This window comes from Aedes albopictus, chromosome 2, assembly GCF_035046485.1.
Source record: "Aedes albopictus strain Foshan chromosome 2, AalbF5, whole genome shotgun sequence".
In the NCBI taxonomy this organism is placed as follows: Eukaryota; Metazoa; Arthropoda; class Insecta; order Diptera; family Culicidae; genus Aedes; species Aedes albopictus.
This window is the reverse complement of record NC_085137.1, coordinates 229859397-229873875: the sequence shown is the minus strand read 5'-3', so window position 1 is coordinate 229873875 and position 14479 is coordinate 229859397. Positions and strand designations below refer to the sequence as shown.

The window sequence follows — 14479 nt, the reverse complement described above, 5'->3', positions numbered from 1 at the left end:
TCCGGACCTGAGGCCTTACCTACGCTAAGGGACTTAGCTATCCCCGCAAGTTCCACATCGGTGACCCTCTCCTCATCGCCAGCCCCAGCCCCCGGCTGTCCTACGAAAGGAGGCCAAGGACTAGGATCATGACGCGGAAAAAGTCCTCCAATGATCCCCTCCAACATCTCTGGAGATTGCTCTGTAGGAGCCATCACACCTCTCGTCTTGGCCATAACGATCCTGTAGGCGTCACCCCACGGGTTCGTATTGGCACTCTGACAGAGACCCTCAAAGCAGGCCTTTTTGCTTGCTCTAATCTCGGTCTTAGGCGCGGCTTTTGCAGCGGCGAACACCACCCGCCGTTCGTTTCGCTCTTCCTCTGATCGTGCTCGCTGCATCCGCCGCCTAGCCCGTAGGCAGGCGCGGCGCAGGTCCGCAATCGCGTCGGTCCACCAGTAAGCCGGTGGCCTCCCATTTCTAGGGTGGACTCGCCTAGGCATGGTCGCATCACACGCACGTGAGAGCACCGCTACCAGCTCGTCGCCGTCTAAACCGATTAAGTTTCGCTCACGGCGGAGCGCCTCCCTAAATACCCCTTCGTCGAAGTATGATGTCTTCCACCTGCGAGGGCTTGGCCTTGGCCTAGCCGCCTCTTCTTCTATCCGCTGTCTGCTGTTATTGTAGTCGATACTGTAGCGAACCGCCAGGTGGTCGCTGTGAGTGTAGCCATCATCTACTCTCCAGTTCGAACTACTTGTTAGGCCAGGACTACAAAAGGTCACGTCAATAATTGACTCCGCTCCGTTTCGACTAAAGGTACTCTTGGTACCGACATTAGCCAAGTCGACATCTAAGATGGCCAGTGTTTCTAGCAGGATCTGACCCCGCTGGTTCGTGAAACGGCTTCCCCATTCCACGGCCCAGGCATTAAAGTCGCCCGCTATTACCACCGGCCTTCGCCCTGTTAGCACGGTCGTTAAGCGGTCCAGCATTTGCGTGAACTGCTCGATCGACCACCGCGGAGGCGCATAACAGCTACAGAAGAAGACCCCGTTTACTTTGGCGACCACGAAGCCCTCATAGGTAGTAGACACCAACTCCTGAACGGGGTATTTACCCGTCGTCCATATCGCCACCATTTTTCTGGTCCCATCCGCGACCCAGTTGCCGTTGCCGGCGGGTACTCGGTATGGGTCCGATATGATGGCGATGTCCGTCTCCCACTCAGAAACTGCCTGACAAAGCAGTTGCTGAGCCGCATCACAGTGGTTCAGGTTCAGCTGCGTTACCTGCACTGTGATTTGTTGTTCACTACGGCTTTCTTGAAGGCCGGGCACCTTGGGCCACCCTTCGGATGTCTGTTGTTCGAGGATTTCCCGGTACAGATCATGCAGATGGGCGGACTCGTGCAGCTTTGGGCCTTATGACCTTCAGCGCCGCATCGCCTGCACAGTTTGCGCCTGTCGGGGCCTTTGCAGTCCCACGACTTGTGTCCTGGTTCCAGACACCTGAAGCAAACCTCTGGTGGCTCGTGGAATGTCAGGTGACATACACACCAACCCACCTTTATGCTCCCTACTTTAACGGACTTTTTGACGTCCGCCACAGGTAGCTGAACCAAAGCTATCTGTGTCCCTGCTGGCCCTTTCCGTAGCTTAACGGCTGCGGCGGCCACCTGCACATCGCACTGTTGCCGCAGTGCCGTGACGAGCTCTTCCACTTCGGTGATCTCATCGATGTCCTTGACCTTCAGAGTCGCCTCATGTGTCAGAGCCCTCACCTGCACACCCTCACCAAGGACCTCTTCTGCCAGCCTCTTATAGGCGGCGCCCTTGTGCTCCTTTTGGCGCTTCAGCTCCAGGATCATCTCGCCCGTACGAGTACGTCTAATACTGCGTACGTCGGCTCCAAGACCCTCAAGCTTGGCTCCGCTTCGCATCATCTTCAAGACGTCCGAGTACTTGGACTGTTCCGTCTTGATGACGATAGCGTCGCCTTTCTCGCGCTTGGCACCTGCCCTCCTACGCCTTGGCTTGGCGTCCTGCGCTACTACCTGCGGATTCGCCTTCTTCTTCCTCTTCCGCTCTACCTTCGTCCAAGGGGGGTCCTCCCCTTGGATCGCCCTACTCTGTGGCTGTTGAGGGCCCACTAGCGGTCGCAACCCCTTGTTCCCATCGTTCCGGGACGGGCCAGCCTTTTCAGGCCCACCCTTCCCAGCTTTCCGGGAACCCTGGCTGGGGTCCGACCATCCGGCATTATTACCGACTTTCGGGGTAATGATTCGCCTGGCCTTGCGGGCACCGCCAGACAGCTCCTCGCCTGACGGTTGCCTCGCCCGCTTCTGCGATTGCTTGCCCCGTTTGTCGCGAGCAGTCGCTTCCGCCTTATTCGGACTTCCTGCGAAGGAGAAGGCCTCCGTTTGGGTAAACTTCGGCACTTTCTCATTTGCAGGCTCCGCTGCTGCAGCAGTCAGCAACGCGAGTGCCGCGTGCTCCTGCTTGGCATCGTCGATCGACGCCCTAAGTCGAAGCAAGGCCGTTTTCAGGTCCTTGCTTATGTTCGACTTAGTGGACGCAAAGTCGATGATTTTGCCAAGCTGCTGCTCAGCCACCTCTATTGCGGACCGTCCTTTGGATCCTCGGTTGACGGCCCTCAACAACCACGCTCCGTCCATAACCTCCACCGGCTGGCTTGCCGGGAAGTGGACTGGAGCACCCACGCTTGAGCTGCGTACGCAACTCCCAGCGCCTATCTCCTCACTTCTCCTTGTCGGAGATCTCATCAACCCGCTTCTTGCGAAGGGGTTGATCCCACCACTATTTCCACCTAGATTCTGATTTTTATTTGACTTCATGATTAAATCCCACGAGTAGCACGGGAAAGAATGTCCACCACGCCAGAGCCCTGCATTAACGCGGTAAGGGACAGCTTACTGTGGGGGTTGCCCAGGTACCCCACAGGCTCCGTTAAAGATCGAGCATCTTTTTCACCCCCTCGATCACTCATTCCTCAGCACGGGTCGCTTGACACCTTGAATTGGGGTTAGTAGTCCTATTCTTAGCCGGCGACTACGCGGCTGACTCGCAAGCGGGGGGGTGCGTCAGGCCCCAGGACTTTAGTCCCTGCTGCCCCAAAAAATGCCAAGTCTTACCTCCTCAATCAGTTGTTTTGGACTCCCAGATGCTACGTTCAAAATTTGAGCAAAATCGGTTGAGCCTAAGGGGGCGCTCAAAACGCTTGAAGTTTGTATGGGAAATCTTGGCCAAATGTATGCAGAAATTTTAAGTTTTCGAATTTTGCCGCTAGGTGGCGCTGTAAGCGTTCAATAATCAAACCCTTTGGTATTATTGTAGGTGACTATATGCCAAACAACTTTGTCGAAGACCGCAAAGTGATCCAACGTATGTGAAAAAAGTTATACCCTAGGAAAAGTGAGGATAAACTTTATTGTTATTTTTCCAATACATGTAAAGGAATAATATCAATAATGAAATCTCAATAGTTTGCCTCACTTTGCCTAGGGTATAACTTTTTTCACAGCCGTCGGATCACTTCGCGGCCTTCGACAAAGTTCTCTGGGATATAGTCACCAACAATAATACCAAAGGGTTTGATTATTGAACGCTTACAGCGCCACCTAGCGGCAAAATTCGAAAACTTAAAATTTCTGCATACATTTGGCCAAGTTTTCCCATACAAACTTCAAGCGTTTTGAACGCCCCCTTAGGCTCAACCGATTTCGCTCAAATTTTGAACGTAGCTTCTGGGAGTCCAAAACAATTGATTGAGGAGGTAAGACTTGGTATTTTTCGAAATTTTTGTTTTTCATATAAGTGTGGGCCACCCTAAGTTCACTATTGCAGCCGCGCTCCGGCGTGTTCTTGTACACTGTATATGAATATCTGATACTTGTTGATTGATGAACTAGTGCTAACATTAAGGATGCCATATGTCATTTAAGCATGTTAACTGGATGTGAACACTTTCACGTATCCATCTATATGCTATCTATAGCAAAATATATCTTTAACTTTTGAAGTGGAATTAACGGAGATTATTAAAATTTCACCCAAACCGGTTCACTAGAAACCGAGGACCATATCACCAAACGGGGTCCTATTGTTTTGTCCGACACTGTAGGTCGGCCGTAAGATTTGCTCTGTGTTACAAATTTTCAGAGCATTCAGATTAGTTTTGCTAGATTACATTGCTACTTCGAGAAAAACAATGTAAACCCAAGTAACCACGCTGTTGAAGCTGTACGTGTTGCATAAATGAAGCACATATATTGGCATTAGCGTGGTTCAAAAAATCGTTTTTGCTCCACACCGCTTATTCGATTCGTAACCAGATTCTATGCCTTCTCCCAAAATTTGAGCTCATTTGGTTGAATATTGAGACTGCACAAGTCCTTCAAAGTTTGTATGGGAATTACTATGGGAAAACGATGTTTTTCATTCAATCGACCATAGCATTTCCCCAAGTGCCCTAGAGGATTAGTTGACCTTTGATACTCCTAGGCTACTCTATCAGCTACAACTTTGCCGAAGACCGCATTCAAATCGGACGACTCATTAATTAATTATCAATTTGTATCCAACCGGATAAACTTTAGCAATGATCCTCCAGCTTCCCAGCAGGCAACATTGCTGCATTTAGGCCTGTCCAGCTTTTCAAAAATGTTCTCTGATCCTCAAGTCCACCCCCATATTTTGATTGGCATCCTAAAAGAAGTAACTGGTCAAAATTTCAGCCAAATCCATTGAAATTAAGAGGTGCATCAAATCAATTTTGTGTTTTTCGACTATTTTTGAACTTCAAAAAATCATAACTACACTAAAACATGTCAAAACTTAATTCTTCCGGCAGAAATTGAAAGCTATATTTGTTTACTACAACTTCTCCGAACAACATGTGCGAATAAAATTGAAGGAAACATGTGTAACTATCACATTTGTAATCAGAAAAACCTTAAAAAGTTGATTTTTTGATAGATTTTGTTCTGGAACACACTAATATACGTAATAAGTTGAATTTTTCAAAACGGCATCATTTTCTCCAATGTTTTTTGGTTATTTGCTTCTTTGACACCAATGTTGTAGGAGTTGAGCAAAAATTACTAAAATTCGTGAAAGCCAAATGTGGCCTGAAAACTAGCTTTTTGGGTGCAATCACGCTTTGGCGCGCAAAAAGTGGCATCGCGTCAGCACTGATATGATAGCCAACACCTGTCATCACGCTTGTTTGTTATCACCCGTGGTAGGGGGTAGCCAAGGCAAACTACAAGGAAGCAAAGCTACTACGTTCAGTACAATTTCGCGCCACAGCGTGATTGGCTCCAAAAAGCTAGTTTTTAGGCCACATTTGGCTTTCCCGAATTTTAATATTTTTTGCTCAACTCCTACAGCATTGGTGTCAAAGAAGCAAATAACCCAAAAACATAAGAGAATATGATGCCGTTTTAAAATATCAAACTTATTACGTATATTAGGGTGTTCCAGAACAAAATGTATCAAAAAATCAACTTTTTAAGGTTTTTCTGATTACAAATGTGATAATTACACATGTTTCCTTCAATTTTATTCGCACACGTTGTTCGGAAAAATTGTAGTAAACAAATATAGCTTTCAATTTCTGCCGAAAGAATTAAGTTTTGACATGTTTTACTGTAGTTATGATTTTTTGAAGTTCAAATATAGTCGATAAACACAAAATTGATTTGATGCACCTCTTAATTTCAATGGATTTGGCTGAAATTTTGACCAGTTACTTCTTTTAGGATGCCAATCAAAATATAGGGGTGGACTTGAGGATCAGAGAACATTTTTGAAAAGCTGGACAGCCCTACTGCATATGGCGCCGAAGATAGCACACTGAAATAATGGCTACTATGTTTCACTGCAAAATGCAGTGATGCCCACCGATTTGTTTAACCATCATGAGTAAAGATTTCGATTCTGGATAAAAATCGGTAACTAATTAATGAGGCATGCGATTTTAATGCGGTCTTCGGCAAAGTTGTAGCTGATAGAGTAACCTAGAAGTACCAAGGGTCAACAAACGCTCTAGGGCACTTAGGAAAATACTACGGTCGATTGAGTGAAAAACATCGTTTTCCCATAGTAATTCCCATACAAACTTTGAAGGGCTTGTGCAGTCTCAATTTTCAACCAAATGAGCTCAAAATTTGGGAGAAGGCATAGAATCTGGTCACGAATCGAATAAGCGGTGTGGAGCAAAAACGATTTTTTGAACCACGCTAATTGGCATGCATTGCTCTATATAAACATTTAAAGTGGTTATAAAGTGACAAGTGGCGCCACTATTGCTGACTTACGATTATACTGGTATAATCGTAGGTTAACAATAGTGGCGCCACATCCCACTTCAATTCAACTTTGGGGCTGTCCATAAACCAGGTGGTCATGAGGGCAGGGATAGGGTGCGACTCAAAACTCTTTGCGTGCCGCACACTCTGCTACGAGACAGCACAACAAACTAGAAGGAGACGAGTACGCGCAATCGGTTGTGTGTTGCTCGCTTACTTTGCCGCGCGCTGGAGCTCTCCTGTCTCTCACGCTCTATCGTATGCACTCTCTCGGTGCTTGTCTCCGTGATTTGCACTTGGCTTGATACTACGCATGATTGCAAAAATTTCGAATCAAACGACCCATCACTTGTCAACCCTTGACAAGCGTAACAACTTTGCCGAAAACACAAACTCTTCAATAAATTTATTAATTGATTTTTTTCTGTTTGGAGACAAGCACAGTCCCAAGCACCGTGCATTACTCCATGCGCTGTAGAGCTAGTGCAGCGATTGTCTCTCGCACAATTACGAAAGCTCTCACTCATACGTCTCTTGTCTCTCGGCAAAACGGGAGACGAGCACTTGTGATTGTGTGAAGCACACGCTTTTTTCGCACCGCAAGGTGCATGCCGCCAATCCCTGCATGAGGGGGGGGGGGTTCGTCCAATGACCATTTTGTATGGACAAATAAAAAAAAATGTATGGAGTAAAGACCAAGCGGGGGGGAGGGGGGTTGAGAAGTCCAAAAAAATGACCACGTGGTTTATGGACAGCCCCTTTAATGGTTTATATAGAGTAATGCATCTTAATATATGTGCGTTATATATGCAATACATACAGCGTCAACAGCATGGTTACTTGGGAAGTTATCTAAATCATTTATTTATAGCTTTCTGTTCCGGCCAATGTCTTGATAAAATCCAAACTATTTCCACAGACAAACAGATGTATCAGTTGGAACAAATTGCTATTAAAATCGTTGTCAGACCACTAGACCTCTGTTCGTCTGTGCTATATCGTTTTGTTCTGCATTCTAGGTGGATTTACACATTTTTTTTTGCATGAACACGCCGGAGCAACAGTTGGAATTCGGATAGTTTGATGGTGTTATATGAATTCGCCGGCATTGCCCAAAGGCCATGCTAGCTTTCTTGATTCTGAACTCAATGCGAGGTGTCCAGGAAAGCTTTGAATCAAGAATAACTCCAACGTACTTTACCTGATCAGTCACATTGATTTCAGAATCAAAGAGACACAAAGCTCGAACGCCATTACGGTTTCGCCATTCCGTGAAAAGAACAATATATGTTTTATGCAATTCAGTATCATAATTTATATTTTTTATAACCCAGTTTGGTATCATAATGGCCATTTTTTCCGAACTGGTTCATTATACAACTGAAATAAGTTGCATAATGAAAAACAGTTGTATAATGTTCATAATGCAACTCATTTGAGTTGCATTATGAACATTATGCAACTGAAATGAGTTGCATTATGAAAAAATCATTGCATACAATTTTGTATGGAACTCGTTGCAAAACTCGATTTTTTCAGCACTCGTCGTATTTATCCAACTCGGCAAGCCTCGTTGGATAAATGTACAACTCGTGCTGAAAAAAACATCATTTTGCAACTTGTTGAATAAATAACTATTATTCGGATTTACCGAAAGGCCATATTGGCGACACCACCCCTCAACTACCTGAAGAGCACTTAGCATCAGGTGGAAAAGGGTGCTGATGCACATACCGACTAACAATGTTAGGTAGTCGTCGGCAAAACCATAATATGTTGGAAACCCGCTATAATGGAGTTGCTTTAATAGCGTATCTGCTACAAGTTTTCACAAAAGTGATGATAAGACTCCTCTTGGGGGCACCCACAAACACTTAATTTCCTAATCGCTGCGTGACCCAATATCGAGAAGATATTTCGTTTTTTGAGCATTTGGTGAATCCAATTGAAAATCTTTGGAGATATACCATTACTCCGTGCGGCTTCCAATATCGCATCGAAAATCACGTAGTCAAAAGCACCCTCGATGTCTAAGAAAACACCCAAACAAAATTGCTTGTGAGTGAATGCTTTCTCAATATGGTAAACAACCTTGTGTAAAAGAGTCACAGTGGACTTTCCAGATTGGTAAGCATGTTGGTTCACATGAAGAGGCACCTTGGCCAGATGAACATCACGGATGCGATGATCGGCAATGCGTTCTAAACATTTCAGAGAAAAGAGGTCCAACTGATAGGTCTGAAACTCTTTACTTCTTCATACGAAGCACGACTCACTTTCGGAAAAAAAACTAATCAGTAATAGAGTAATTGCTCCCATCGTTGTGGTAGTACCTAATGTTGCGGTAGTGGCAAATAAGCACATTTCCAACTGAAATTTTACCAAAAGGTATTTTTAATAGATGTATGGCGCTTAAATTATGAGATTGCGCCATTTGTTTGCTTTAGATTTGCCCAAAAACCTATTTAAAAAAAAAATTCCTTAATGTGTTTGCTGCTGTGTTCCTATTGTTGCGGTAGTGTTCCTAATGTCGCGGTATCCCATATAATTTCAATGGGATACCGCAACAATAGGAACAAATACCGCAACATTAGGAACACAATGTTCTTTCAGATAAAAACGATTAAAATGCTAATAACAACATCAAAGTGGCAATATTTCGTCATTTTCCCGTAGATTAAGGATGGATTTTATCATTTTCTATTCAAACCATGTAAAAAGTTTGCTTGGGGCGATACAATTGTGGTTTAAACATGAACCCAGTGCTTAACTCCTCCATGATCGGATCAATTACCCTATTCCGGATTTGGGAATATACCCTGTAGCAAAACTGCAAGCAAGTAGTTTTTTCAAAACATGTTTGAAATAAACAAATCCCTTCTGAAGAAAAATAGGATATATCCCATCTGCTCTAGGAGATCCGTATTCAGGTATTCAGTATTTAGCTATTTAGTGCTCACTCAATCGATTCTATAGTTATGATACTCCGAGCCGAAGCCAAAGAATCACAACTAAAAAAAGACGTCTGGTTCATCCGAAGATGTAATATCCATACATCCGAGGAAGTGTGTACTGAATAAACATTCCAAAACTTCCTCATCAGAGGAAGTGAAGTCGCCATTTGGCAAACGAAATTCGTTCACTTGGAAATTCTTAGATTTTGCAAGGATTTTGTTCAACCGACTGACTTATCGTGATGAGCGACATGCAAATCGTGATCGGTTGGTGGCCGATCGACGAAAGAATGTGCAGATTGAGGATCAAGGGCCGATTCTTCAACTTCAGCATGATAACCGTACACAGTCCATACTCCGGAAGCACTGATGATGACAAGAACGTATTTTACGCGCAGACCGAACGCGAGTGCGACCGCTGCACAAGCCAAGATAAGAGATGTAAACGCTCGGTAGACCAGGTGGAAAAGTTCAGACCGACAATTTGAAAGTTCAGTGCCCACCAGCTGACGAACAACTCATTGATTTCGCCACCTCCAAAAATATGGCCATACGTAGCATCTATTTCAAACACAGCTTCCCTTATCGTTACACCTGGAGATCATCACATCAGACGAAATCGCATATGGACCACGTTCTAATTGGCGAACGGCACTTCTCCGACATTATCGACGTCAGGACCTATCGTGGCGCCAACATCGACTCCAACTACTACCTGGTCAAACTGCGCCCAAAACTTTCCGGCATCAGCAAAGTACGGTACCGGCGACCGCCGCAATACAACCTAGAGCGACTCAAGCAACCGGATGTCGCCTCAGTATACGCGTAGAATCTCGAGGCAGCGTTGCCACTGCTGAAGAACAGTAACAGCAGCCATCAACGACGCAGCCGATAGCACTATCAGGTACGTGGAAAGGAGACGACGAGACGAATGGTTCGACGAGGAATGTAGAGCTATTTTTGAGGAGAAAAACGCATCACGGGCGATAATGCTGCAGCATGGACCCACACCGCCAGAACGTGGAACATTACAAACAGAAACGGAAACAACAGGAAGAAGCGGAGTTAAAAGAAAAGGAACTGCTGTGCCACTCCCATGAAACACGAAATTTCTACCAGAAATTCAACGCATCCCGCAACGGCTTCGTGCCGTGAGCCAAAATATGCTGGGTTATAAATGGGGGCCTCTTAACGCCCGGACGTGAGGTCATCGAAAGGTGGAAGCAACTCTACTTTGAACACCTGAATGTTGTGGAGAACGTTAGCACCACAAAGCAAGAAACGACTACGCCAATGCAGCAGGGGACGAAATTAGCCAAGTCCCCGCTGAGAGAAATTAAGGATGCCATCGTGAATGCCATTCACCAGCTTAAAACCAGCAGAGCAGCTGGTAAGGATGGTCTCATCAAGATGGGCTAAGAAAAGATAGCCAACTGTCTACACCCGTTGGTAATCAGGATCTGGGAAACTGAACAGCTTCCGAAGAAATAGAAGGAAGGGCCATTCACAAAAAATGCCATAATTTAGAATGTGAGAACTTCAGAGCAATCGCCGACAAAGTGCTTTCCCAGATCATCTTCCGTCGTCTGTCACCTAAAACGAATGAGTTCGTGGGAAGTTATCATGCTGGCTTCATCGACGGCCGGTCGATAACGGACCAGATTTTCACACATTCCGTGAATACCAGATCCCAAAGCATCACCTGTTCATCGACTTCAAAGCGGCATAAGACAGCATCGACCACACGCACAGGGTAATGGATAGAATAGACATGGATGAAACTGGAATTCCTGGCAACGACAGTCGGTGTGCAAAACTGCGTAAGCTTTCAATCAAAGTTCTATGAATCTTTACACTGGAGCCATCCATAAACCATAAAAAGGGGGGGGCGGATTCAGTGCGCGGTCCATACAAAATTAAAATTGTATGTATGAACCACGCAGGGGTGGAGGCATGGGTGGAGGGATTCAAAATATCCAGAAAAATGGCTACGTGGTTTATGAAGAGCCCCACAGGGTTCATCAGTGAAAAGTGTTTCTATTCGTATGACCCAAAAACAGTATCAATGAATATGAATATCAAAAAGCATCAACCTTTATTATTCATTTTTAACAATTATCTCCCGGTATAACCATCGGTGGCCTCCACATTGAGTGTCGCGTTCCAAATGAATACTTCGGTGCAGTCGTACCGGGTTTCAGCTCCATCAGACCGTACTGGTTCGGACCCGGTTTTGGACATTTATCTCCCATGATCGGATACGTTTGCCGCATCGTGTAACGTGGATTTCGCTTGTGCGTAACGTTCCGGTCCAAGTCGCCGTACTTGTTTGGACCAGGTCCTTCCAGAGCGTATGGTTGAGTTGTTCGCTCTCGCATACTGTAGATCGGATTGCGGTTCTTGTAAATATTCAAATCATACGCATACCGATCTGGGCCTGGAATCATATCGCGAGAAGTTTCCTTCAATCGCATTCCTAAGGAGTACGCTGGAGAACGGTTCCCTTTCATGGACGGCACTTTGTCGTTGTTGTGTGCACCAGGTCCGGGAGTATTGTCTGGTTCTGCTCAATAGTAGAAAATAATTAATACTGAGCTTTTAGGCTCTGCATACAGAAAAACTTACTGAACAATGAAAACCGTTTAGCTAGCGAGTAGCTCGGATTGTTGGGTCGACCGACGCGGGTCATTTTGCCGAGTCCGTAACGGGCTGGACCAGGGCCTAGCGTATCGTATCGAGTTATCGGTCTGCTCCGCATGCTGAACATTGGTTTCCTATCCTTGCGGACGTCATGCTCTGGGTAGCCAACCGTTGGCGGAAGTCCATAGCCCGCAGGTCCGGGTCCTAAATAAGGAAAAGCAAATAATTGAATGTTTTTTTTCACTTTTTCGCAACAAGATGACTTACCAATTCTGGACATTTGATACATGTTTATGTGGTTTTCTTAGTGGATTTTGAGACTTCAACTGGAAATTTTGCTTCCTCTCATCGGGGCCGAAAAAAACAGAATGACATATTTTCATTGGTATCCAGAATGGCCTTCTTTGTTTCCCATATAGAGAAAAAAAAGAATGCTTTGATGCAAGGAGAATACATTTTACTAAGGTGGCGCAGATAAACATTGCAAACCGCTGGTTGTCTCTTCCATTCTTCTGGTGTTCTTATGGAACTGAAATAGTGACGTCACTATTTTAGTTGCATAAGAACACCAGAAGAGTGGAAGAGACAACCAGTGGTTTGCAATGTTTATCTGCGCCACCTTAGTAAAATGTATTCTCCTTGGCTTTGATGCACCTAGGTTCAGACAAGTGAAGCCACAATTTTAATCTGAAGGAATTTTGTCTAGGAGATTCTTAGATGACCTGTGGCCGAATTCCGTCGCACAATTTCTTCGAAGAGAAGAATTTTTCTGCCATTGCTCACCAGTAAGACTGGATTCCTTGAATCAGCTCTAAAAGCCTTTATATCCATGACTGCGGCTATCATTGGTTACGCATGTTACTGCCGTTCTAAGCATAGTTGTCCCATGCTTGGTCCCATGTTACTTTTTGACGATATTGACTTGTTTGCACTAAGTGCTCTATTTTCATATATATTTTCATGAAACATCAAAAAATAACATACTTTGTTCGAAGACTCTATGAATAGCAGATCAAGTAAAATTGTCCCATTGTTGAATTTCTACACATGCCTGTCCCACAACTGAAATTCTACGCATAACAGTCCCACTATAAAATTTCTACGTAAAACCGATGCATTAAGCATTTTTTGTAACTTACTTCACCTAATAGCATTGCTATTTCAATACTGCATGGTATAACCTCTTCTTTTAAATTGTACGTATTGATTTATTTTAGACCGAAGTCGATATGTGAAATCAAATATCTCCAACAAAAGTCCGCCGAAGTAAATACGTCGGCATTCTAATTGAAGCGTCGCCGACCGTCGCCGACAAAGGCAATTCTTATCCGTCGGCGAACCCCAAATTAGAATGCCGACGCCGAACTTCGCCGAAGTTTTGACTTCCGAAGTTCCAACTTTCTCTCGCATCATCAATATTGGCATTACGCTCCAACTGGAACAAAACCTGTTTTCCAGTTATTTCTTCGCAACTTGCAGTTTCAATCTAAATTTAATTATTGTTACAATGCATAACAAACATGAACTTTTTAAACTTAATTAAGAGGCTCAAATGTCGTGAAGCATGATGAAGCCGATCCAATATAATGACAAAAAGGATGCTGAATTGCATGACTGGTATATGTGAAAATGTTCAGAATTTAAGCAAGCTTGAAATATTGTTGGTAAGTAAGATGATGAGTTTCACTTTTTTATTTCAATGTGTTATCCCAATAATTTGATTGAAATAGTGAGTCGGTAAGTAAGTTGCTTAGTAATCGCCTATTTTTCTATAAATAAAAAGACACTTTTGGGTTTTGGGCGGTTTTTTCCGCAGTCAAGTTCGCAGATTGTGAACAATCCTCGGTACCCAATTGCGTAATTTATGTTTAGTCCTTTACTGTCAGAGCTGTCAGATCGGTGTAACACGCTAAATGTAATTTACACGAAAGGCAATTTACACGGAAAAAATAAACAGTGATGAATATAATTGGGTACCGGACTGGACACACAAAATTTGATGGTTTTCTTTAGTACATCGAGGTCTTGAAATTAGTCTATGACGGTACCGTAATTGCTTGTTTTCGGATAGAATGAATATAGAACTGTAGCATTACCAACGGCATTCTGACCTTTTATATTCAAACTAGCTGTACTCGGCAAACTTTGTCTTGCCTACTGCGTTTTTTGACGTTTCAAGTCCCTAGCCAAGGCCAAGTCCCCGTTCAAAATGTATGAAAAACAGATTTTCAAAAACTCTCTATTTGTCCATGTTTTTTGCCTCATAAACCTTCCTTGTAAAAACCAACAGAACAAAACTCAGACGACCCAAATCGGACCATCCGTTCGCTAGTTATGCGCGGTCCCACGTATGCCACTACATTTTTATATATACACTAAGATTCAGATGTTCCAGCTCAGTAATTTTTTCACTGAGTTCAGTATTTTTTCCACCTTTTACTGAGTTTTCAACAGCAGATTTATCTCGGTACACTCGGTTATCGTATTTACCGTTCACCAGTAACGATATTTACCGTGTATCAGTAACTTTTGACAGTTTGTTATCTGAGCTCGGTAACTCATTTACAGAATATCC

At 44.3% G+C, this 14479-nt stretch overlaps 1 protein-coding gene across 1 annotated transcript; it reads right to left on the bottom strand.

The window, feature by feature from the left end:
* Nucleotides 1–11334: 11334 nt before the first annotated feature.
* LOC109401355 (ciliary microtubule associated protein 1A) lies at nt 11335–12310 on the bottom strand. Its single transcript, XM_019673866.3, has 3 exons — nt 12172–12310; nt 11890–12108; nt 11335–11827 (listed from the first exon to the last, which is right to left on the bottom strand). Exons 1-3 carry the CDS (start codon nt 12191–12193, stop codon nt 11373–11375), a joined length of 696 nt encoding a protein of 231 aa, XP_019529411.1. The 5' UTR covers nt 12194–12310; the 3' UTR covers nt 11335–11372.
* Between the last annotated feature and the right edge of the window lie 2169 nt (nt 12311–14479).

Coding starts and splice junctions, on each gene's coding strand:
- LOC109401355 (XM_019673866.3), bottom strand. CDS start 12,193: ATGTATCAAATGTCCAGAATTG. Junction 12,109..12,171: donor GTATCAAATGTCCAGAATTG/GTAAGTCATCTT, acceptor TTCCTTATTTAG/GACCCGGACCTGCGGGCTAT. Junction 11,828..11,889: donor TAAACGGTTTTCATTGTTCA/GTAAGTTTTTCT, acceptor ACTATTGAGCAG/AACCAGACAATACTCCCGGA.